The 26,809-nt window shown below is 40.5% G+C and overlaps 1 protein-coding gene and 1 long non-coding RNA gene across 4 annotated transcripts in view; one reads left to right on the top strand and one right to left on the bottom strand.

The window, feature by feature from the left end:
- The window catches only part of NSMCE2 (NSE2 SUMO ligase component of SMC5/6 complex), a 228,874-nt gene that overhangs the window by 42,702 nt on the left and 159,363 nt on the right, over positions 1-26,809 (top strand). For all 3 annotated transcript variants that reach the window (XM_019643451.1, XM_019643450.1, XM_019643452.1), the window contains exon 3: positions 12,461-12,567. In XM_019643451.1, the coding sequence (XP_019498996.1) occupies positions 12,461-12,567 (107 nt within the window). The remainder of the gene's footprint in view (positions 1-12,460; positions 12,568-26,809) is intronic.
- Positions 12,586-15,346, bottom strand: LOC109383227 (uncharacterized). Its single transcript, XR_002124108.1, has 3 exons — positions 15,325-15,346; positions 14,164-14,225; positions 12,586-12,602 (listed from the first exon to the last, which is right to left on the bottom strand). It is a non-coding gene; the product is annotated as an uncharacterized LOC109383227 (long non-coding RNA).

Genomic DNA, 26,809 nt, shown 5'->3' with positions numbered 1-26,809 from the left:
CATGGCTATAATAACCCCATGGGGTTAACCCCATGGGGTTAACCCCATGGTTTTTTATTCTGCAGTCCATCTTGAAGACAGGTCAGCCAGGGAACTTAATGATCATTATTTATCCTGGAGAAGCAAAGACTCTCAGGGTAGGAGATATTAATAGCCACCTTCAGATCTTCGAAGGACTGTGACATGGAAGAGTTGATTCTTTCTGTGTGGATCAGCAGGTAACTGTTCTGTAGCTCAGGAGTTGAGGACCAGGGTTCAACTCCTACTTCTGGTATTGAGACATCAGCCTCAATTTTCTCAACCATATAGAACAGAGAGTAAAATCACTCTACAAGGAGGTTATGAGGTATAAATAAGTTAGTGTGTGTGAAAGAGCCATTCAGCTTTATTGTTGTCGTTGCCTAGAACCGTTCCAGGAAGGTGCTGAACCAGCTCGCTCTTGGGAAGAAATCTATTCATTAGACCTGTTCAGCTGCGGAGGAAGCTTTCCCATCACACTGAGAGCCAAACAAAGGCCAGAGAGTCACGTTAGGACTTCTTAGAGATTCTTGCAGGGATGGAAATTGGTGAAAGCTCTTTGAGGGAAGGTACAGCGCTTATCTTCTTCACTCCTCTCTTTACGGCTCTCAGCACAGTGGTCTGTGCTTGGTAAATATTTATTAAATGAGTAAATGGAAGTCCCCCCCCTTCAACCGTCATACTCTGTTCTTTGTTTAGCATCACTCCTTTCTTGTTTTTAATGTGTTCACGTTGTTTTCCCAGATATGTATGTTTCCCTTTATGTTTTATTTTAGAATGGGCATTTTGACACCACACTGAAGTGGCCACTCACTGTTCTTTCGATTCAGGAGCGCTTAATGAAGATTAAGGCGCATGATTTTCAATGTGAGGCGTTCTGAGAGTAGTTTCCCCTTAGGCTTGGCCATTTTAAATTCCTTATTCCTGCTACTTCTAGAAGTATTTTTATTTCTGTAGAAGATACCTTATTCACAAAATGTTTCCATGAGATTACATTCCCAAGACCCTCCTAACAGTAGTTGCCTCTGAGGAGGGAATCTGGGGACTGGAGACATTACTGTATTGTTTGGATTTTTCAACCATACGCTTCACCAATTCCTTAACCATGTGCTTTATTAATTTTACAATGGGTGACTGCAGATGACCTGATTATATAGAAAATCCTAAAGACTCCACCAAAAAACTATTAGAAACAGTTAAGAAATACAGTAAAGTTGCAGGATACAAAATCAATATACGAAAATCCATTGTGTTCCTATGTAGTAACAATGAAATTTCAGAAAAAGAAATGAAAAAAACAATTCCTTTTGCAATTGCAACAAAAAGAATAAAATACTTAGGAATAAACTTAACAAAGGATGTGAAGGACCTATACACTGACAACTATAAGACATTTTTAAAAGAAATTGAAGAAGACACAAAGAAATGGAAAGACATTCCATGTTCATGGATTGGAAGACTCAACATAGTTAAAATGGCCATATTTCCCAAAGCAATATACAGAATTAATGCAATCTCCATCAAAATCCTAATGGCATTTTTAAAAATTAATTTCAGGTGTACAAAACAACATAATGATTAGACATTTATGCCCCTCACAAAACGATAACCCCACCAGGGCTACTACCCATCTGACATTGTACATAGCTATCACAATACCGTTGACTATATTCCCTTTTCAGGTATACAGTGCAGTGGTTAGGCATTTATATAATCTTTGGCATAATCCACCCAATAGGTCTTGACATCCTACATAGTCTTTACAGCATTATTGATTATATTCTCCATACTGTATTTCACATCCCCGTGACTATTTTGTGACTCCCAGTTTGTACTTCCAATGGCATTTTTTAAAGAAGAAAACAAAAATGTCATCAGATTTATATGGAATCACAAAAGACCCCAAATAGCCAAAGCAATCTTGCTAAAAAAGAACAAGGCTGGAGATTTCAAACTTCCTGACTTCAATTTATACTACAAAGTGACAATAATCAAAACAACATGGTACTGGCAGCAAAACAGTCACACAGACCAATGGAACAGGATTGAGAACCCAGAAATAAACCCATATATATATGGGCAAATAATTTCTAAAAAGGAGCCAAAAACATACAATGAAGAGAAGAAAGTCTCTTCAATAAATGGTGCTGAGAAAATTGGGAAGCGATGTGCAAAAGAATGAAGCTAGATTGCTGTCACCATACATCAAAATTAACTCAAAATGGATGAAAGACCTAAATATAAGACCTGAAACAATAAATTGCATAGAAGAAAGCATAGGTATTAAGCCATGGACCTTGGAGTTAGAGAGGATTTTATGAATTTGACTTCAAAGGCAAGGGAAGTAAAAATAAATGAATGGGACTATATCAAACTAAAAAGTTTCTGCACACCAAAAGAAACCATCAACAAAATAAAGAGATAGCCAACTGAATAGAAGATATTTGCTAAGAACACCTCCGATAAGGGGCCAATATCCAAAATATATATGTAGAACTCATGCAACTCAACAACAACAAAAAATAATCCAATTAAAACATGGACAGAGGACCTGAATAGACACTTTTTCCAAGAAGACATACAAATGGCCAACAGATATATGGAAACTAGCTGTTAGGGAAATGCAGATCAAAACCACAATGAGATATCACCTCACACCTGTTAGAATGGCTATCATCAACATGACAAGTAATAACAAGTGTTGGAGAGGCTGTGGAGAAAAAGGAACCCTCATACACTGTTGGTGGGAATGTAAGTTGGTACAGCCACTGGAAAACAGTATGGAGGTTCATGAAAAATTAAGGTAGAATTTCTATATGATCCAGCAATCCCTTTTCTGGGTATCTACCCCAAAAATCTGAAAACATCCATAAAGATATATGTACTCTTATGTTCATTGTGGCATTTTTCATGGTGACCAAGACATGGAAACAACCAAAATGTCCTTTGATAGATGATTGGGTTAAGAAGATGTGTGTGTGTGTATATATATATATATATACACACACACACACACACACACACACACACACACACACACACACACACAGTGGAATACTACTCTGCCATAAGAAAAAATGAAATATTGCCATTTGGAACAACATGGATGGATCTTGAGATAATCAGGCTAAGCAAAATAAGTCCTACAGAAAGTCGAGAACCATGTGATTTCACTCATGTAGTATATAAAACTGAAAGCGACAAACGAACAAAGCAAACAAACAAACAAAAAATCGTAACACAGACAATAGTTTAGTGGTTACCAGAGGGTAAGTGGGGAGGGGGGTGATAGAAGAGGGTAAATGGGGTAAAAAATATGGTAATGGAAGAAGAATTGATTTTGGGTGGCGAACAAACAATGCAATATATAGATGATGTATTATAGAATTGTACACTTGAAACCTATATAATTTTACTAACCAGTGTCACCTCAATAAATGTAATAAAAAAAATGTGGATGAAATGACTCCATGACTCAATGCTAGCTTAAGTGAAATAGAAGATTTGTTTTCGTGAATATTGCGAAGTACATTTAGTTAACAGCAAAATAAGCTCCGTGTATTGAGTTCACTGTCTTTAAGACATAATGTTGGGTGCTTTCCCTACATTTTCACTTAACTTTCTCAGTAATCACATGAGGTTTAAACATCATTTTGTTTTGTCTTTGTTGCCTCAATGCTGGTGCTTCGGCGTCAAAGCCAGGTCTGTTCCTGAAGCCTCCTGGGCCTTCAAGCCTCATACTGTAGCTGAAACTTGGTCACAACCAAGAGCTTGAACACCAGAGAGACATGGCCAGCCATTGAAATTACACTGGCTGGGAAATGCTACCGTGAAGGTTGCTTGCTGCCTTGAGTTCACTATTTTCTTTCCAGTCTACCAGGGATTAGATAGGAAGAAATGGGCAAGGGGGTATAGAAAAAGAATTTCAGTGAAATGAAAGACAGACTTGACCTTAAAGATTCAGGGACCTTACAGTGGATAGCCCAAGGAGGTCTGTCGATATGTTTTAAAATGATAGATGCCCATAGCCTAGGATTCATCTTGCTTTGGATGACCGGTAGAGACTCGATTGTATCCAGAGACATATTTCTATGATTTTATCAATTTAACTCTTCATAGAATTTACTTGAAACATATTTTGAGTTATACCTTTACTACCATGGAAATGTATAGCGTATTAACTGCTCTCTGTAAGGTAATAATTTGCCTATATAATGGCAGATGGTCTCCATTATTCTGAAGTAGAACTGTTTAAGTCAGTCAGTCTTTCGTTTTCACTCTCTCCCTCTCTTAAAAGAAGTTACCCGTCATGTTGAAGAGAATTCCTTTAGCTAGAGAGCCAGTTAGTCATCACTCGATGACTTTTGCGCGAAGTCTCTCTTATTTATTTCTGGGTGGCATTATAATTCAGACACTAGCACATGTGCCTTCCGTGTTAACTGTAAGTCACATGAGGTCATTCCAAACTCTACCATTTATTAACTGTGTGACCTGGGGCAATTGATTTAGCCTCTTGGAGCATCGGTTCTCTTATCTCGAAATTATGTTTAATGATCCCTACTTCACATTGTTGTAACAAAGGCTAGGATGAGTAGTGTGTTCAAAGTGCCTGGCACGTGGTCAGTGCTCCGTGAAGATTTAATCTATGCCTCTCTCCTCAGTTCATGCCCAGTGTTTTCCTTTGACCATTTAAACTCTAAATCAACCTCTGTGGAGAGGCATGAGGGCATTTGTTTAGCCTCTGTCCCAGTCTGGTGAACGCCTGGCACACATTTACTCATCCTTTAAGACACAGTTCACATTGGTCCCGTCCTGTTAAACCTTTCCTACCTTCTGTGGTTGGTGTTAGCTACTCCTTCTTGCTTCAGCATATTTTTTTCCATCTGCCTGGCAATGGATTACGTGGTCAGTAAACATTTTCTAGGTAAATGTGTTTCTGGACATTCGTGTGGAGGCGAGTGTTTAGAAAGCTTCTCACAGAGCCTTGCTGTCTTCTGAGTTCAGCTTAGTGCTTTGGGTTCAAGTTAGTAAAAATAACAGTTAAGGAGGTGATGTTCACTTGATCCTTTTCGGTTCGAAGGAAAAAATGCTTTCAGCATTTAGACTCAATTACATTTGCAGACTAGTTAGCCACTCTGTAATAATTATAATGACAGATAATATTCTGTTAGTACTTACTGTGGGCCAGGCCCTGGGTCGATCGATTTTACCTACATTTTCTCACTCAGTCTTCATATCAGCTTTATGATTTAGATACTGTTATCGTACCCATTATACCAGAGGGGAAACAGACTCTACTAAAGGGACTTGCCAAAGACTGCATAACTAGCAAGTAATAGAGGCTAGATTTGAATGTAATCTGACTGCAGTGCTAGCTTTTTGAGTTACTATATTACACAACTTCCCTCTTCTGTATTATTATAAGAAAATTGTATAGGTGGGTAAAGATGATTATAAAGATCAGTATTTCTTGAAGATTTTCCCTATATTCGCTGTTTATTAAGGGACAACCTGCTTATTTGCTTGTGCCATACACTGTTATACTCATCACTATTATTTCTGGTGAAATAAAAATGTGGATTCAGTTTTAATTTTACCACACTAATATCTGTGTGGAGGAATAATTATGACTCAAGTACAGTGTAGTGAGAAGAAACCAAGTTTCAATTAAATATTGCTCAAGCAGTGAGTAAGTCATTAAACTTGACTCCAGATGAATATATAATGATTGCTTAATACTAAGCTGCCGGGAAAAACACACACACCCACTCACAGAGGTAGGTGTGTGTGTGTGTGTGTAGATAGATATATGTTGCTAGAGATAGTTGGTGCTATATTTTCACAGAAGGAGTTTTTGTATCTGTGTGTGGAGGGAAGGAAAGATGGTACGGTTTACACTGCCCTTTATTTGAGTTTATCCAAAAGGAAGACATTTCTTGCTTACAAAATATAAAGATTCAAGTTTTCATTTGAAGAGATTAGGAAATACTTATCCTCTGTTTCAGAAACTATTTCTGCTATATAGCCCATCTATTCTAGGAAATTTATAATATAATCAAGTGAGTCCCTGCTTCCTTTCCGTCCTTCCTCCTTGCCAAAATGGACATATGTACTTTATGGCACTGAATATTTATCAGACCCTTCCGAGTGTGTGATTCATGTTGAATTGCAGTCAGCAGCCCCATGAGAACACTAAATGGCTACTTTGTCTTAGTCTGGTATTTTACTAATAAAATGCATGGCATTGAATTGAATCAACTAGACATAATTGGTATTGTTCCTGTTCAGACATGCTTGTACATGACTTTGTAGAATAATGATTAAAAAAAAAAAAAGCCTGATTCTGCAATTTTTATTTGTTTGGGACAAAATTTCAGGAAACAATTTGGCCTTGGGCAAAACTGTGCAATTGAATCAGGGACAAAAAGTTGGAAAAGATAAGTAGGTAAAATTTGTCTTGAGGGTGGGACACATAGGCACACGTGTCCAAGTTGTAAAAGAAAAGAAGTTTTATGGATTTATAAGGCATGAAGCATTTGGTCCTGTTCTGGAGATTAGGGAGGATTTTGGAAAAGAACCTGTGGTTGAGATCATAGGAACAGCAGAGCAAAGCGAAAAGCCATCTGGTAGAATAGAGGGGTAGCCTAGGGATGTATCGGGATGGACAGACTGGGCACAGGGGAGGGTAAGTGTCATTTTCATGTCTGTTTCACTGAAGGCACTTCTACTGAAGACCTAGGGGATGATAAGGGAACTTGCTTGGCCCTGGGTCCTGTGTTTCCCAAACCTCAGAGCTGGGCCTCAGGGGAAGTGTTTATTTCTCTCCAGTGCATGCCTGATACTGCAGCTATAGGCCAGCTGTGGCTAGGGAGGGGCCTTATTTAGAATAGTTGGTCATAAAGCGCCCTCTTTTATTTAGCTTTATCACTTTAACCTTCTGTTCTTGCTGAACCGGTCGCTGGTCTGGAACGCAAGCTGGATTGTTGTATTGACCATGCCCACCTGGACTGGGGGAAGCCAAGATAAAGAGCCTTCTGCTCCCCCATTTTTAACCTGTGGCCTAGAGAAGGGCATCAGATTGAATAAATAGGGTGTGACTAGATGCTAGACAGTCTTAAAACTCACCCTGGATAAACCGTCATGGGTCCATGCTGTGCTACATAAGAATTACCATATTGCTATGGGCTTACTACCTCCATTGTTTAGCTGGAGGACCAGGCATTTGTATAACTTGAGTCATCATCTGTAAAAATAACTATTGGGTCATCGGGAAAGTCATGGCGTATTTTTCTGTGTTTTTCAATGCAAAAATGCGTCATGACTTTCCCGACGACCCAGTAGTTTGTCTCCTCTTCTCCTTTCCTTTCCCAGACCTTTCTCTTCTCCCTGATTTTGTCCCAGTCTTTCATATTCAAGACAACCAGCATTGATTGTTACTGCTGTGCTTTCATACTTAATCCTGCCTCAGCCATCATTGAATTCTTGTGAATTTTGTTGTAAGTTAAATTTTTTTTCTTTAAAGGATTTTTTTAATTGGGGAATTGGGGGATGGGAACAGTGCTGGGGAATTGGGGGAAAGGGAGCAGACAAGTTGCTGTCCTTTAGTTCTTCAGTCTAGTTGTGGAGGACGTTGCTTCACTGGCCCAAGTTGGCACCATCATTGCAGTTTTCCCGGGTGAGGCAGATCAGTCGCCGGCTTTTGGACGGCCGCTCAAGGCGGCTGCTGGCCGTTCACGCTGGCTGCTGGCTGCATACGGTAGCCCATGGCAACCCACTGCCACAGGGGCTGCAGTCTACGCCGTCGCCGGTGACTCACGGCAGCCCAGCTCCAGGTTGAGCTGTTGTTCAGCATCTTAGCTGTGGAGGGCAGTGTCACTGGCCTCATATGTGGGATTCGAACTGGGGCCCTCTGACATCCCAAGCCATCTCTTAACCAACGCACCACTCGGCCGGCCCTGTTGTAAGTTGAATTTGATTGCAACACTAAATTGCCTATTTTTGCTTAATGTTCTGCTGATCATATAATTTGAAAGACTATTCAACACTTCAAAAAGGATAGTAATAGTTATAATATTGCTGTTAGTGCATTTTGACATTGAATAACAGATGACATGTATAATGAATAAATAGCATGGCTGCTTAGATTGCATAATTATAGGTTTGTTTGACTTTAGGAAAATTATATGCAGGTCAACTTCATCCATTCAGGCACTTTTTATATTATATAAATATCAGAGCACTTCATCTAAAAAGCCCTCCTTTAGTGATTATCATTCTTTGTTTTTCTAGGGTTTGCCCCTGAACAGGAAAAACAAAAAACAAAACAGAAACCATCTTTAAAGAGTGGGTTTAATGCTATGGCCCTCCCCGGTCTACATAACACTTGTGAAGATCTTTGGCTGCTTTTAGCAGTCCGTGGTGTTTGAGGATGGTGCTGACCTGGATCACTGGGTACAGACACAGATTTGTAGGACAGCCCTGGTCCTGGTATACTAACGGAAACAGTTACAATTTTATGATGCAAATCAAGGTTTATCTGTGCCCACTGGACTTGATTTGCTGGGGCAGGGGCAGGGGGACCTATTTCAGTTAGTTATTATACGAACTTCTTAACAGTCTCTTAATTAGTGTGCCAGATATGTTCCGCAGGTCTCCCAGTCACCAAGCTCTGTCCATGAGCCTTGCCTGTGTGTTTATTGGCTTGTAAATGAATGTTCAGGTACGTCACTTAGGTTCATTTGATTGACACAAGGGTGGACTGTAATAAATGCATGCTCATAGGATGGCACATCTAAGAAGCAGGCATCTCCCTGGACTCCCAGACCCTGCTTGGCTAGAGAAAGGCAGTCGGAGGCAGGAGTGTAATGAATGGTTTGGCACTGGCCTGCACTCAGTGTGTCTCTGCAACGTGCAGCCCTCCAGGACTCTTCCCCTTGAATATTTCCCTCCTGCTGCCCTTCCTGTGCTGCCTGGTCATCAGCCCATGGCTGCTGCTTCCATCTCTGCGGCTGCCGTGCCCTGGGCCTGGGTCACGTTTGACTTCTTTGCAGTTAGAGTTGGCTTAGTCAGTCTCCCAGCATTGAGTGGGTGCCTTGGCTGCTTTCATAGCACCTCTGGTTAGCCTTGCTGATGCAAAAGGTCGCTCTCTTCACCAGTGTCAAAACTTAGGACAGTTGACCCTTGAATAACATGGGGTTAGGGGTGCTGATCCACTGCGCAGCCAAAAATCCGCATGTAACCTTTGACTTCCCCCCAAACTTTACTATTATCCTACTGTTGACCAGCTGCTTACCGATAAAATAAACAGTCGATGAACACACGTTTTGTATGTTTTATATATATATATATATATATATATATATATATATATGTATATTATATACTGTATTCTTACAATAAAGTAAGCTACAGAAAGGAAAACATTAAGAAAATCATAAGGAAGACAAAATACATTTACAGTATTTACTGAAAAAACCTGTGTACGAGTGGACCCTGTGCAGGTCAAACTCGTATTTGTCAAGGGCCAACCGTGATCTTCCAAAAGGAGAAAACCATTTTCTTTTTATCAAGTTCCTCTACTTAAGGAGTTTGGAAAAGGTCTTCCAAGGACCAGGTCTGATAGCACTGGAGTGGCATTGCCTTGTGTCCTACTTACACTGGATCACCAGGGGGCTGAGAGGAAGCGCAGGGCAAGGCTTCCTTTCGCCTGATGGTTTGTGTCTTGGATCGTCATGAAGGAGTTGGTGGTGCCTGTGCTTGTCTTCGCGTTTATGCACCGTTTAGCACAGGTGGGCAGGTGGACAGACTTTGCAGTTAGAAAGTGTAAGTTGGAGGCCTGCTCTGACTTGTGCAAGTTACTTTAGCTGCTTAGTGCCTTGTTTTTCTCACATATAAAGTGGAGATAAAGCTCCCTATCTCTTAATGTTGGTGTGAGGTTTAATGTATGGTGTGCTCAGGGCCGTCTTGGTACATAATAAAGTGTTTACTAATAGTTAGCTACAGCTACTATTATTATATACTATTTTCATCATTGTCATGATTTTCCATGCTGTATCACCTGCACCAATTTTCTCTAGTGCCAGGCTAGCAGGGGCGTGGTACAGTAATAGTTTCCTCTCTGAGACTGTCATTCTGTGAATTTTCATATTTTTTGTGCGATTCCCTTCCTCCCTGCTCCACCCCTCTCCCCTCCTTACTGGTGCCAACTTGTTTCCTGTGGAAAAATCACAATGAAAATACAATAAGCAAATGAATTTATGTCATGTCTTCTTTATATTTTAATTCAATTGAATATCTGAGACAGGACAATTTATAGTTTGGTGAAAGTTTGATTTCCAAATTTATTAAATAATGGCCATGTAAGAATATTGAAGGGAGAGTTGCTGTAATTCTTTGTTGGATCCCAAAAACACTAAGGTATCATTTTTGCCACACAAATGGATTAAAATCTGTTTGGAGAAATGAAACAAATGCATATAAGAAGACAAGATTGTTTATGGTTAAAAGCGCCGAAGTATCAAGTATAATTGTTGATAAATTAAGTGACATCCTTCTAGGCTGGTGTAGTTTAAAAGCAGGTAGGGCCTGCGCTCAGCCCTTGAATGATGCATAGAATTTTGTTGGTGTGGATTTTTAGGAAGGGCTTTCCCTGTAAGAGGAGAGATTTTTGAGAGTAGGACTATATACTGAGGAACAAAGGAGCAGGGAACCCCTGTCTGGTTAGTCCCTCCACACCTACCCCATCCCCCAGCCACTTTTTAAGTCAACAGCCAATTCCTTGTTTATTTGTTTATTCCTTTTGTCCTCCCAAATTCTTGAATTCTTCAGGGATTTGTTTGGTCTGCTTGCCTTTTTCTTGCAACACTATGTTCTTCTTTTCCCACCTCAGTTCTTGTTCTTTAGTTGGAAAAGACACAGATTTCCTATTGTCTTCCCCATCCTACCATTTCTGAAACACGAACCCAAAAATAACATTTTTAAAAAGAGGTTATTATTTCAGAAATAAGAGAAGTAAGGGTTAACAAGAACAAAGAGAATTTCCAAAGTTATCTTATCATAGCTGTGGTAGGTTGTAACTTGAGATGGATGTTCTCAAGGCCCCTCTTCCATTGTGGCGCCTCTGCTAAGTTCTCGTCTTCCGTCTTCCACCGCTGGTCCCTCCAGCCCTTCTCCGTAACAGAACATGACACTGACTTTTAGCCTGAAGTTATCTGAGTGGGCATCACTTCCAGGTGTGGGGTGACTCGCAGTTCTTTTCAGGACTAGCTTCTTGATCTCTTCTGGTGTTTTCCCTTGGTTGCCTTAGGCCGTACTATTCATCATGTGGGTTCTTCAGCTTGTCCCAACATTCTTAGGCCTAGGAACTTTCGCTGAGGCCGCCTGCACTGCCACAGTTGGCGTCCAAAGATTCTTCCCTTAGGCTGCATGCCTCCAAGCACCGACCCAGCCCTCGCTCACTTTCTCCTTTGCTGGGAAGGTGTCCTTGGCCTTGCGTTTGAAATTACTGTCTGATTCAAGTCTTTCTGTTATCCATGATAATGAGAACCATCATCCTATTTATTTTATTTTGCAAACCTTTTCATAGCATTTTTCATGCTGAAGGCACATTTCCAAGTGCTTTCAAAAACTAATTTATTTAGTCCCAAGGGAGGTTGCCAACATTCTATCAATTTCCACTGATTTAAGCTCCTAACAAACTTGTATTTCTTATACTTCAAAGACTTTTGCCCCCAATAGATCCTTTTGTGGGTTCCTCGTTAGTTTGAAGATACCTCTCATTACTGGATTGTTGATAATAAGTTTATGCTCTTGGTCCTTACTCAGGTTTACCTGCTTTACTCACCTTGTGACTGGTCCAAGTATCAGGATCCAATACTCATAAAATACCCTGATTCTACTAAGTAAAGGAAAAAAGTACCATACTTTCATTTTTCCCTAGATTTTGCCGTGCCGTGGTTGTTCTTACTATCTCTTGACTTTTTTGTTTTTAAGAAGTTTTTTTTTTCCCCTATTCCCTTGCTTGTCTTCAGTAGGAGGATGGGTCTACATAACCCAAGCTACTCTTATACAAGTGGAAATCTTCCTCATTTCGTCTCCAGCTGTCCTGTGAGGTTCACGTGCAGATAGATGGCTGGGCCACGTTAGCAGATGAGGGTCCTGGGCTGGGAGAAGTGCAGTGATTGATTTAATGTCATATGAGCAAGTGGCAGAGCCTGGAACTTGTGTGTCTGAGTCTACCTTTCTGCCTTTGAGCCTTTTCCAATTGGGTGTGTTCTTAGAATTTTGAACGAAGCTGGCCTATGTTGAGGAAGTTTTAAAAAATATGTAATACCTTTACAAAATCATGTAGAAGACCACTGACTGATGTAGATTATGCCAGTGCAGCTTTTTCCAGATGTGGCATTTTAAACGGAAAATAATAATTGTTTTCTGTTTCTTTTAGCTGAAGTGAGTAGTGAATACAGTATGGACAAAGCAATGGTTGAATTTGCTATGATGGATCGGGAACTGAACCATTATGTAAAGGCTGTGCAGTATGCGATGAATCATGTAAGTATGCACACTCACCTGGTTACCACTCTGACCTAGAAATAAAAACACAAATCAAAATGTGTGTTTTCTCTAACCTTTACTATTTCCTTACCCTTACTTTAGCAGCTAGTCATTTCTTCTTAATCAGGACGTTCATAAAATAGGAATCTGAAATATTTTCCCAGCTAGGCCACCTAGGTTTAATGAGGACATTACATCTATTTTAGATTTTCCTGCATTTTTTTTTAGTCTTGAAATTTTAAGTCTAAGCCTCCTCCTTCGAATGTGAGAAGATTTTCTTAATAAAACGCTACAGATCGGCATTGAACTTGTTTTTATTGTTGTGTTTGCTTAAGCATACAATTTAGACCAGGTTTGGTTACTCATTCTCCAGCTTTAACTAATATGCAGCGATTGCAAAATTCATAGACCCAGATAATATGGAAGAGTTTCAGAGTACGTTTAAAAATAAAGAAGTTTGGCATTTTGTTTTTTCCAGGAGCCAAACTTATCTTTGTTGACTCCAGCTGCCACAGGAACAACAGATAGGCAGTTAAGGTGGGAACATAACAACATCCTTTTCAGCAGTACTGTGTTGAGTAAGAAATGAGCAATATGATTGCTGTAATGTTTCTGAGAAGTCCTTTGTCCTCTAAGCAGTGGAAACTCCCCTTTGAACTGATTTCATATACCTGTGTAAGAGGATGGCTTGCACTTCTGGTTTCTTTATTTGCCTTTTCTTACTTATATCTATGGGAAAATTCCAAAAGTCAAATACTTTACAAGATTGGCTGCTATTCAGTGGAAGATAAATTTTCAAATGTGGTTTAATACTTAAGCCATGCTTAAATGAGCATTACCTAGTTATAGGAAGTTTTTAAAAAATTGTTTTAATGTTTTTTTTTTCCTGGTTAGTATTTTTTAAGTGTATCATTTGTGACTAATCTAAGAATATCTGCTTATATCCAAGTAATAAACTCATTATAAAATTCTGATGTTTTAGTCCTGGTATTGTGGCTATTAGCCCTGGTACTGTGAATATTTCTTCTATCGGAAAATATGAAAATGACTCATGTTGGGGCATTTGAAACTGGGTAATAAAGCACTTAGACCAGAGGTTTTCAGTTCCAGCTGACCCTTAGAACCAGCCAGTCTCTACTCTAAAGAGATTCTGATTTCATTTGGCATGGAGGCAGGATTGGAGCACCAGTATTTTTAAAAACTCATTCTAACATATAGCCAAGATTGAAAACCACTGACTAAAAGAACAAGGCCGATTTTATAGAATAAAGCGTGTTTGCTACCACAGGTCAGAGTTAGGCCTGTTACACAGGTCAGTCCTGCTGTGACCTTACATTCTATGGAGGTTATTTGATAGGCCTTTCTACCTTTAACTTTGAATTTGGGCAAATGTAACAGCACAGTGTACATTATAGATAAAAAAACTAGATTTGGGAAGTTAAAGAACTTAATGTGGATTTTTTTTCCTACTAAATTCTAGGATTCATAGATACTTAAGGTATTTTTACATAAAGAATTGAACTCTTCCCCCTTCAAAAAACTGAGCCACTCTTAAACAGAAAAAGTCAAAGTCAAAGACAAAGAAACCCTTACCCACATTCAGTAGTTAGCAGCATTTCTTTCATCTTGAGGCCTCATCCATTACTCCCACCCTACTAAACAGAAAAGACAATACTTTTGAGTTGTAGCCCACTTTTTAGCCCTAACCTCATACTAGACTATAGAGCAACTGGATTTAGTGGTTCTTTTGCTTGTCAGGGAGGTCCCTGGTCTTTCATAAGAAGAGAAAACATTTATTGTCCTTTTCTGATGTAAAGCTGTGCTCTCTAGGTAAGCTTGATACAAGACCAAGAACTGTAACCATAAGGTTTCGAAGACCTGAAACCATATGGGGACATAGTAAGGACATGACCATTATTTTGAGGGAGATATTTTAGACCTCCTAAGATACTTTGTATTCTTTGTATACTTGAAGTTAGGGACATCTTATCCTAACTGCTTGTTTGGTTGAGGGGTAAAGAATGAGCAGCAGCTTGGGAGGGGCCAGAACGGTGTGGTTCTTTAGAAATAGTGATAGTCGATAGTCGAGGGATCAGAAAGCCTCTCAATCCTGGTTCTTTCATTTTCTAAGTTATGACCCTGGGTCAAGAAATGAAACCCCTTGGAACCTCATGTTCTTCATCTATAAAATCCTTGACCTGCCTATTTCTCAAGATGATTATGGTGAGTCAGATTAGAAGACTGTGTATCAAACACTTTGACATTCGTAAAACTCGAGGAGATGTACGATACTATGTTACTACAAATCCAGATTTCCAGACATATTCCTTGGAAAGATGGAACAAAATCTTTCATTAAAACAAGTACTTTGCTCCCTTTATTTCAAGGCTTTGAAATAAAACTTTTATTGGCCTTGACCTGTCCTAGGCTGGAATTCAGGAATCTTAGGATTAGACATAAGCTAGTTAAGTTCCAGTAGGAGGTGTTCATGATCTCTAAAACAAAGAAGTTGTTTTAAGCCAGATTATTACTAAGAAAGAATACAGATAATAGGAACCTGTATGAGTCCCTGTGTAACTTCTTCTCTGTCATCGCCTTTTAAAAGCGGTGGTATTCCCATTGCTGTATCATTTGCCCTGATTCGGAGCCATCCTGTGGTCTTTCTGTTTATGAATTTTCATATAGTACATTTGAAATAATTTTTTTAATCATCAGAAAGCTTCAGAGTTTATTATTTAAATAAATGTCTCTCACCTTCATGGAATTCTGAAGATTATACTCCTCTGAAAAGGTTGTAGAAGTTTCCTTTGGAGCCTTAGAGGTGTAGGTCAGTTTACCAACCATTCTTGGGAAGCCCCTTTCAGCAGAAGCTCTCAAATTGCCTTTCTTATCCTTTGAGAAAATAGAGCTATTATAGTCTACAATGCTCCAAGATTTTATTTGGAATCAGTATTTATTTCAGTGCTCTGAAAATAGGACTCTGTCCCATGTAGTTTGTGGAGGGAATATTATGCATACAGTGAGCACTAAAAAACAAACAAACAAACAAACAAAAACAAATCCCAGATAGTTTATAAGTCATTTATAAAAATTTCAGAATAAATGGGTTATATACCTGTCACAACTCTCTAAAACATTTATTTCGAACCGGAAAGAGTTCTGTATGAATCCTTCGGAGACTCTCAATCGTGAGACTACACGTGTGATGAAAGTGTTTTGAAGGCTGTGAAATGGCACACAGATTAACTATGATACAGTGACTTCTTTTATCACGGTTCCTGCCAGGGAATAGCTTTTTTCAGTTTCATGTTGAGAACAGAGTGAAATTCTGAACATTGGACTTGATGACTTAATGCTCCTTCACTTGATTTCTAAGCTTTTATTATCTGAGTATAGCAAAGGGACACTGTTGGCTGGCTTTTCTCAAACGCTCATTGAATAAATATTTACTAAACACCTCTATGTGCCAGATGCAAGATGCGGGAGGTCATTCAGCAAAGCCCACGTGACCCCCACCTTCAGGATGTCCAAAATCTAGAGACGGAGGCAAACGTTTAGCACAGGGCAGCATAGACGTACTTTGAAGGCTCCTGTGGTTGGTGTGTGCTGCAAAGGGAAAGTTCTGTGTTCAGGGAGAGTTAGTAACTCGGGGCATAATGTTGTCTGGGGGACTCCTTCCTGAGGAAGTGATATTTCAGATGAAAGTCACAGGAGCCTCAGCACAGTGATCATGGCACATAACTTCTCTACATGCCGTTGCATGAAATGGAAGCATCTTTTTTCTGATTGTCTCGATATCAGAATTTCAGAGTGCCTCCATCAAGCCAATGACTTCATTTGAGAAAATTAGGGCAGAGAAACCCTACTTCTGTATATAGAAAGTATAAAATATGTAGAGTAGTTGAGTCACCTACCTAAGCTTGGTCAGTGATTCATTCACTGGTAGCTATGAGTGCCTACTATGTGCCAGGAACTGGGCTTAGTCATGCAAGGCCTGGCAGTAGTTGGTTGAAGAATAATTTTATTACTGACATTCTGCCTCTCAAACCTCTTCGCTTGTCAGACAGGCGTTTATCCCTCTTGAAATGAGACTTTTTATCAGGTATTGAATGAATAGTGGTAACATCATGTATTTCTGATTCTGTGTTTATGTGATTGTGTAAAACTAACCCTATAAATAGTTCAATCCTGTGGGCTTAGCTTCCAGAGGGTGGGCACCAGGTTAGTTCAAGGAGTCCTCAGATCTATTTTCAGCTGTGCATTTTTTCAAATAAGAGATGCTAAAGGGCCCAGTTACTCTCTTGGGGATGGTCCTTGCAACTTTTTTATAATCTTAGTTCACATAGTGAAAAACGGGTGGGTGCCAGGACGTTAAATGAGAAATGGCGTGACAGGTTCCGGTTAGTTTCATATATCATTAGCAGTCAGTGACAAAATACACATCCTCTGTGTTTTTTGATGAGTGGCCTAGTCCTAGAATGTAGCAAAATTAAAGCTTGAGATTCACATTATACTTGGGCGGGGGTTTTTTTAATTAATTAAATTTTTTTTATTGTGATACTTGATTGTGTGACTTAACAAACTTTAAGAGAATTGTCAAGATTTTACCTGTATATCGTTCTCTGTATGTGCTGCTTCCGTGTGTTAATTTACTGGAAAAGCCAGAGCATTTGTACTTTCTTCATTTTCCTACTGTCTTTGGTGCTACATGCATTTTACAGATTCTGTAAGATTTCAAAGCATTTAAATTGAATTGCTGCCAATTCAAAAACAAATTTGTTTGTGTTGTTTTTCAGTCAGTGTTTTATAACAATTTCTACCGTAAGCCTGGGGAGGGAGAGAATTTGTCTCTTTAACCAAACAGAAACCATTGAGGGCTCGATTGGTCTACTTGCGTTGTTTCTTATAAATCTGTTCGTGGGTATGCCCTGTGTGCTGTGGTTTCCATTTGATAAGCTAACCCGGACATTTAGCAGCCTTTTAAAACAAACAGGTTGAAAGTTAGATGAGTGGAAATATACCTATACCTCACGTAAGCTGTTGAAACCAACACAATCTTGGATATAATAAAAGAGCGAGGTGGTTCAAAGGTATAGCGTACCTCAGCCGTGCCATTATGCAGCTAGTTTAGAATGTTTTTGACCTATCACTTCCCTGTACCTCCTCACCCTTCATCCTCCATCAAGAGGTAAGCTTTGCCTTTTGTGCCTCTCACTTCAAAGTTATCTTAACATCTACTGCTTTAACATGAACTCTTAGGATTGGCAGTTACCTTTGAGTGAAAACAGATTTGGGGAGCATTTCCCACTTAGAAAGCTAATAATTTATAGTCTCTGAAGGAAGACCCAAGCCAGTGGATATGATTTGTCAGCTATGGTCATCTCTTGAGCGAGTGTGACAATGCACCCACATTGTGAATCATCAACAGAAGAGGAAGGAGGGGAAAGTACTTAGTGAGTTATAAAATTTTAGGAGAGAAGATGCCTGAGCCTGAGAGAAATTGCTGTTGTCAGCAGAAGAGCAAGAGGGTGAGATGACAGTGGAATTAGTGAAAATCTCTTGGAGCCAGGTAGGAAAGGACTAGAAAATACCCCCTTCTCTCCTGCCTGTCCCCCGCACTTGACACTCCACAGTGGTATGTGGTCCCTTAACACCTTTCTTGTCGAATGTCTCCAACTGTCCTGTATGTGAGCGGAATATTGCTCACCTGTGGAAATTAACGAGCAAAAAAGCTGACTTTAGGTCTTCACTCTTCAGGCACTTGGCCTCAGGATCTGTCTGTTTCAGTAATTACTGGTGCTTAATTTCTATTCCAGTGCTTTCGAACTTCCTCTGCAGTGATTTCCAAATTAAGGTTGCGTTTAGGAGCATTTTGTCTAATATACAGAGAGAGTTAGGCCTGGATACAGTATGTCACTAATTGAGCTGCCTCTGTAGGAAAGAATCTAGGTACCCCTCTCTTAGGTTACCAAGTAACGTGGCTGCTAACAGGTGGGCACTCTGGTGTCTGCTATATTGAGACTGGTTTTCACGGGTAGTTAATAGAGATTCATCCTCGTGGTATTAAGTGTTGGATTTTATTCAGAATTTTAAGACATTTACACTCTACTGGGCCTTAGTGTGCCCCGAGTGCTGCATTTTGCAGACGTTTGCTCCATAATGCTATGGAATCAGGATGTGAATAAGTACATTAGGAAAAAAGGATTTTGTGGTCAAATAAGCTTGGAGAATGCTTGATTAAAAGAATTTCCTTCAAGACTCTGAAGCCTTTAATATGCTTCTAAGCACTGTGATCCTCCAAAGCAAGGCTGTTTGCTAATTTCCCAGACATATTTAATTAGAAAGCCTCTCTGGGGGAAGGGCTGATACTCTGCAGGACCCACTTTGGGAAATGCTTCCCCCACCTTTGTGTTTCAAAGGAGGCTACAAGATGGGTCCAGCCGTTTGTGTAGAGTTTTTGTGGCATCCAGGGAGCTGGGGAGGGTATCAGATCCCCACCTGAAATGGCCTGAGAGATGTTTCTATGTAGGAAAGGTCCAGAAAAGACTGTGCATTAGTCCAACAGTGAAAAAGAGGAAGGAAGAAATTTGAAAAGCGTGCAGTGGTTGCTTGGCCATCAGAGTCTGTTTGAAGCAAACAGGACCTCGGTGTGGAGTGTTCATTCAGAAGAGCGGAGAGGAGGGAAAGAGAGGAGGAGGGTCCAGAGCAGCGGTTCTCAGCCTTTCACAGGGGTCGCCTAAGACCATCGGAAAACACATATTTTCGATGGTCTTAGGAACCGAGACACCGCTCCTCTATCTGTCTCCAGGCCCACATGCAGATACGCCCACATACGAGTACCCGGCAACCCCTGTGAAAGGGTCGTTCGACCCCCAAAGGGGTCGCGACCCACAGGTTGAGAACCGCTGGTCCAGAGGGTCCAGGCAGAGGGTCATTACAGCCGTGTGGGCAGGCAAAGCGTGCAGACCTTGAAGAGGCCTGGGTCGTCACAAGGCTCCAGTTAGGCGCTGGGGGGAGGGGGGAGCGGTGGGGGGCTAATATTATTGAACACCTTGGCCTCTGTGGCACCAGACAATTCTGGCAATTAATTACTGGAATTATTTAAATGACGTGCCTGTTCTTCAATACAGCCAACTCCTGCTTGTTTCTGACATTCGGCATAGTCCATATATAACATCAAAATCTTATTTTTAGATATAGTCACTTTAGCCTCCTTCCATGTCACACTTTTCAGCATAATTGATAAATCTTACAAAGCTTAAGATTAGGCCTTTCCCCACCATCTAGCCCTAGAAGAGAGATGAGGAAATAGACTGAACAGGGGAATGGCCCTGGGGGAAGGGATTGCCAAATGTTAAGGCTCACTGTAAAAAGTGAGGAGGTGAAAAGCAGTTTATTAACTAAAGCCTGCTTATTATTAAAGTTTATTAAAGCCTGTTTATTAATCTCGTCATTAAGTTGTTCAGTTAGTACCAGTAATAAGCTTAGTCCGATGAGGACACAAAAGCCCCTTGAACATGTGTACACAAAATAGCTGCAGAATCATACTCACAGGGAAGTAGATTGACAGGGACAATAAGCAGGTGCTTAGGAAATTCCCAGTGAGGGACAAGAACCTTTGTTTAAACTCTGGCTTTTCTGCACTCTAGCTCCGAGCCTCTGTTTCTTCTTTTTAAAAAAAAAAAAAATTTTTTTTTTTTATTGTTAGCTTCAGGTGTACAGAACAATGCAATAGTTATCCTTTTCACCCTCACAAAGTAACAACCCCCTCTCCCCATCTATTGCCCTCCACCCCCCCACCCCACCCCCATTTCATGCTTATCTCTGTTTCTTCTTAAAGGGAAGATCATAGTGTAGGTCACAGCGTCCTGGTAATGCCAAGAAGTGATAGCATGGGAGCACCTAACACAGTCTGGCCACACTAATGTATAAAGTAAATTTTAAAGATTTCTTTAAAAGGAGAAGTTGTTTCCGAATGATCAAATTTAAATAGGACTGAAAGGGAATTTTGAGTTAAAATTTGGAGAGTAGAGCAGGCAGCAGGAAACCATTGGGAAAGACCAGAGGTTATGTCCCTTGGGAGGATGAAGGAAGCACCTCTTTCCTTACAGGGAATCTCCTGGTCATGGGGGCCCAGGGGTGTTGGGGGTGGAATTAGTGTGCGTGGCGTTGTAACCAGAAAGGACTGGGCAGAATCCGGGGGTCCGGCCAGGGCAGAGGCCAGGGAGCAGCATGGCATGCGGCCACTTGGATATAAGGCGCCCTGATCAGTACGTCCACTTAGCCTGGAGCGTTGAGAAAGAGACTGTGCCCTTTCACATGCGTGCGTTTGCACTGGTACGGGTCGGAGGAGCTCCTTCATTCTGAAGTGGAGCCACTGCCCAGTGAGCTGTCATTGAGAAAATGGAGAGATGTCTACTTATTCTGTTTCTCTCAAAGCGTGAAGCTTCTGGTAATAGTGACAGTTTAGGTCTCATTGTTTTGTGTCCTGGCCAGTCTGATATTTTAACCACTGGAGTTTTTAAATTTTCTTTTTTTTTTTTAGCTGAGCCATCCTGCTACCTGTTGGCAGCTCAGCGGCTGCTCAGCTCGGGCTGGACTCGAACCGCTGTTGCTCAGAGCTCAAACTCTTGAGCGAGCTCTTAACCAACTGAGCCACTCGGCCGGCCCTGGAGTTTTTAAATTTTCATTGCCCTCTGGGCTTCTTCTTTTTCTTCAAAGGAAAACTTATGTCACATAATACAGCCTTCTTTTAAGTAGTGACAATCCTTATGTTCGTTTCTCATGGGCTAGAGTAATACAATCTGCTAATTATGACCAGTTTTAATTTTATCTCATCTTAAAATAATCATTTAATTATCTTCCAATAGAAAGTGCTATTTAGAAAGACCAACTCAGTGTTACTTGAAATTGGACACAATAGCCAGAAGTAGTTTAACATGGCTGCATCACGTGACTGGCTCGCAGACACCCTGACTGTTTGGTTTTTACCTTCCCCTTGACTGACACGCAGGGGTCTCCTGTGCTTCATTGCCTGCCTTCCAATCGCCCCAGCCCTCTGTGGTTCTTGCAGCGTTATGGGTACCAAGAGGAAACCCGACTTCACCCACCAGGTTACTCCCTGTTACCCTGAGGTTTATTTTAGCCCTCAACAGGAAACAAGCCAAAAATACCACTTGAACTACTGAATAGGAACTCTGAGTGGGCTAAATCCCAGGCATTCCTCTGGCAACATCAGACATCAAACTTGACGCAGAAGGTTACACCATGTTTTTAAAAGTCTCAGCACAAACACCGTATGCTTAGTTTTTTTCTTAGAAGACATTCCTAAGACATGGCTTAAAACACCTATAAATAATATAGATGAAATTAGAACGTGTCATACAGGCTTTTCTGTAATAGTAGTGGAGTTAAGTCTGCCAGAATATGGAATCAAAGTGCTTTGCAACGTAAAGCGTGTATGATCCCGTTACAGTAGTAAATTTTCTGGTGACGCTCAGTTTAATGATTGAGTTTTCTTCTGTGCAACCTTAAGCAAAGTTTGCAGAAGGAACTTCGTAATATCTGCCCCTATCTCTCTCGGAGTGATTTCTGGATGAAAAAAAAGGAGATAACATATGTGAAAGCACTTGAGAGGTAAAAGTGCTATAGAAAGGCAAGGTCTTAATGTTCTGTGCTGTTAACTTTTAACTTCTTTCTTTTACCACAAAAATGTCCACCACATGCTGATTGAAATTGGTGAACTTTTCTACACTGCTTCAACTTGGAATCAATGATAATAGGTGACTTGTGTCTTGTTTTCTGACATCTATTTTCCCACCCCACAGCTTAAACCGGAAGAAAAAAAAATGTGTAAGTTTTACATTCACTTTTTGTCCTTAATTTAGTCATCTTTTTGGTAAATGTTTATTTCTGTCTCCCGCCCACCTCCCAAGAATCTTACATGAATTTCATGTAACAACAGTTTAACAAGTGACTAATGTGGATTGGGCTTGCTTAGTCCCTGACTCACTTTATTATGAAACACTTAAAAGTTGAACATCTATATATAACAAGGAGGAAATAATTTAAAACAATTTATACTTTCTGATCTGATGGTTTTAGTGACTAACTCATCAAGCAACAATGAAGAAGGAAATTAATGAAAATTTACAAAGCCAGACAAAATTAGTTTAAAAATAAACTCTAAACAAATCACAATCATCTTTACTTCCTTCTCCCCCAGTTGTTGTTTGATTGAGGAGAGTGTTGGCCTGAGAAATCCAGATCTAGCTTCTGATCCTCGTTTTGCCAGGCTCTGACCTTGGACAAGTCACGTAACTTTTGTACTTCAGTTTCCTCATTTCTGAAATGGGAGTAATAATAGTATTTGTCCTACATGCCTCGCTGGGCAGTGGTAGATAGAATGAGATTATAAATAGGAGTGTGTTGTGAACCCCCCACCCCCCCAAAAAAAGGTGAAAGGTGGTTATGTAGTTATTACATCTAGACAGTCATCATCTGATATGTCAGAATGGCCACTGGACTTGAATCTCCCAAAGAAGAACAGAAGGAAGTCTGTGAGCTCATGGACCTGAAAAGGGAAAAGATGCATTCCCAGTGTTTGGTTCTGGAGTGAACCGCGGATTCCAGTTTCCCAAAGAAATAATGCTCAGTGGCTAGGTTTCCAGGTGAAATTCAAAAATAAATTTGAAAATGATTTAATCATGAAGAGTTCATTGTAATCCAAGTTCTATACAACTAGCCACGCCCATGTGTAGTGTAGGTATCAGTTTGGTCTATGATATGCTCTGGAGGACTTAGCCTAGAGAGGGGCCACCGTGAATTCACTTCTGTTCCCCGGTGACTCAGTGTTTGCCTAGGGCCATTGACCGTCTGCTCAACCAGATTTGGAAATGTCAGTTCCTCCTCCAGGCCCCTGGCCCTTGAACTAAGAGCCTGAAACCAGCTTTCTTTGTGCCAGGGAGGGGATGAGGAGCCCTCTTGGATCCCTGATCCCTTCACCGATCACAGGGAACTCCTAAGCTAGGTAAGATAGGTGGACTCAGGGAGGTGAAGGGACCGGCTCAGTGTCAAGAGGTGGGACTTGAGCCTTGTTTTTGAACATGTAATTCAAGGCTCTTGTCATGACGTCTCCATGCCTCAAAACAGATGTAGTTTATTGAATTTATTTTCAGTTGGGAGTAAGAATGCTTTTGTCTAGTTTCAGTTACAGAGTATGCTTATGATGTTTTACATAGCTTCCAGTAATTTTCCCAGAGGTAAAGATTTGGGACAGTTAGTCTAAACGAAAAGGGACTCCTCACACTGGCTTCACATACATCAGGGAGGGACTCGATGAGTATTAAAAAACTGCTTGAGGAAAAGAGTGTTGTTTATGTGGGACTATTATATTAGAAAGAAGGAAAAGTTGAGAGGAGCCAGTATTATTGACCCTTCGAGAACCTTTTGTTTGTGGTATCTTTGAAAAGTGGCAGTGGTCTAAATATGAAGGAATTTTAGGGAATTGAAGTAAAAAAAAAGGAATTCTTTTTTTTTTCTAGTTTTCATGTGATGTTTTATGTTTATATTTATTAAAACATTTAGTCCTTTGCATAATAATAGCAAGCCTACCTGACCTTTCTCTAGTGTTTACTCTGTGCCAGGCCACATTCTAAGTTGTATTTCGTTAACTTAGGTTGGGTAGCTTTTTTCGTCTTGCCAGGTCAGCCTACAGATTTGTTCATGATCAAGTTTTAGAAGCAGGAAGGGAGAAGTCTCTCCATGGAAGAAGGGAGTCACGTGGTCAATGTGTGGCATTTTATGGAACAAGTAAAGAACGATTTACTGAAGTAGTAGAAATAATACTGCAATTGGAATCAGAAGACCTAGCCTGAATTGTGTGACACTGGGCTAGTGACTTGCTCACCTGAAATCTTTAGTTTCCTTATCTATAGAAAGAGGATAATACTGCTTCAGGCTGTTGCCAGGATTAAGTGAGATAATGTAGGGAAAGGACTTCATGTCTTCACAGGAAGTGAGGCCTCACATAGTAGGCGTTGAGAAAATAGTAATTGCCTCTTTTAATCTCCGTGCACAAGGTGGTTGTGAAATGAAGTTGGAGAACAGAAATGAACGCTGGTTTATAAATGTTTAAATATCTGCACGTAAAAGAGATCAAATATATGGTGATGGAAGGAGAACTGACTCTGGGTGGTGAACACACAACATGATATATAAGTGATGTATTACAGAATTGTACACCTGAAACCTATAACTTCACTAACAATTGTCACCCCAATAAACTTTAATTTAAAAAAAGTTTAAATATCATTCCAATTTAAGATGATATTTTCCATTGATTGCTGCCTTCTTTAGCACTACAGACTAAAACATATGGAGGAATCAAGAAATATAGGTTATGGCTAGAAGAGCTGGATTTTTCAGAGTGGACACCAAATCTGGAAATGTAGGTGAAGACATGACAGATGGCTTACTGATATACTATTACAGCACCTTATACAATAGTATTATCTGTGCTTTCAGACTTGGTGGCCACCTTGGAGCTCTGTCACCTGTTCAGTGTTTGGTTCAAGGAAGTTATTTAATCTCTCTGGGCCATGAGAATCAAATGATATAAACTATTCTAAAAAGTACTCTCTGAACGGTGAAACACCTAACTGGTTTTGGTTTTGTGTATCGTTGGAATTTTCCTGTGGCACAGTGGTTTTTTTGATGAGGTTCATGGTGGATAGAATTCAGTTTCATTTAGCTGGGAACCCTTTCTCACAGGAGACGGATTGGAAGGCGAAAAGGCAAGTTGATAGCTTTAGCCGGGGGAAGTAATTTCAAATATGAGGAAGCCATATTAATTATAGAGAAGGCAACATCAGAGAATTTGATAGGCTGCTAGACTGGAGTGAGTGGAGCAGGTAAAGGATAAGGAACATTAGTCAACTCCTGGAGTATTCGTAATTCTATAGCCTTTATTGTGTGAGGTGAGATGTGATAGCTGAGGGAAACGCTCAGCCTCCTATCCTTAGCTTGCCCCATTCTGTGCCATAGGTATGTGGGATGGTGTAAAGACACGGGATTTGACTTACGGTTTCCCAGAATTCTCAGGGCACCTATGACTATTAGGAGTTCACTTAGAGATTCAGAGAAAAATATGGCATCCCCAGAGTAGATATTTTGCTGCTGCTTATTATTTTTCGGTTTCTATAGTCATATTAAGTAGGTTTTCTGATGGATACTTAGCAAGGACCGAAGGAAGAAAAGAATTAGCATTGCCTTTCTGTTTGGTTACAACAGAAATGTCAAATTTGTTCTTTTGGTTGTGAGGAACCTCTGTTCATGGAGGCTGTGACTGGAGGACCCAGGGAAGGCGTGGACTATGGGAAGGAGGCTCTTGCAGCCGTGTGGTGGCTGGGTTCCTCCCCAGTGGCCCCAGGTACAGAGACTGCTCCTCCTGGTCCAGACCGCTCAGAAAGAAGGAGCTTGCAGGAAACTTAGCACCGCTCCATTCTCCTCCCAGACCTTTTGCTTTCTTCAGGATGGGTAGCAACAGGGGTGGATATCCCTCCTCTGCCACACGTACTCACACCAAGACTGGAGCAAGAGATAACTTCTTTCATTGTTTAGATTCTAAAGCCAGTGCCTCTTTCCCACCAGATACGCTTCAGAATAATCACTTCCGAGCTGTATGGAGAAGAGGTCCTCATTAGCTAGGACTTCTCTCGGAACCTTGGCTTGGATGGATGTAACAGAACAAGCAGGCAGGAAAGGGACTGTTATAGTGTGTTGACAGTTGCATTGAAAGAATTGCGAAGCCAACCTTAAAGCAGAACCTATGAAAGAAATTATGCTAGGATGGGAATAGTTTAGGTTAGATATGAAAAAAAACAAAACAAAACAGTGGAATTGTTTTGTAAAAGTGCAACATTCCTTATGCTAGCAAGCACGGGCGACGGTTTTCCCAGTTCCACCTGACCCCATGTCTTTGAGGAGGTGAGAGCAAGAAAGTGTGGAAGCTTTGATAATTCTTGGTAGGACAATGTATGCCATCTGGGAAACTTCTCTGTGACTGTCATTCATTTTGCCAGTGTCGCAACTAAGCTGCAAGTCAATTTGGTTGTTCAAAGGTCTCCTTAATCATGTAGTAGGAATATTTCATTTGATAAACATTGCCTGGCTTATCTTTTCAAAACCTGTTGGAAGAATTTTTGAAATCACTAATCGATAGATTCCTTTCTACAGAACA

The sequence above is a fragment of the Hipposideros armiger genome, unplaced genomic scaffold (genome assembly GCF_001890085.2).
Source record: "Hipposideros armiger isolate ML-2016 unplaced genomic scaffold, ASM189008v1 scaffold_78, whole genome shotgun sequence".
NCBI classification, from domain to species: domain Eukaryota; kingdom Metazoa; phylum Chordata; class Mammalia; order Chiroptera; family Hipposideridae; genus Hipposideros; species Hipposideros armiger.
This window is presented reverse-complemented; position numbering and strand designations above follow the sequence as displayed.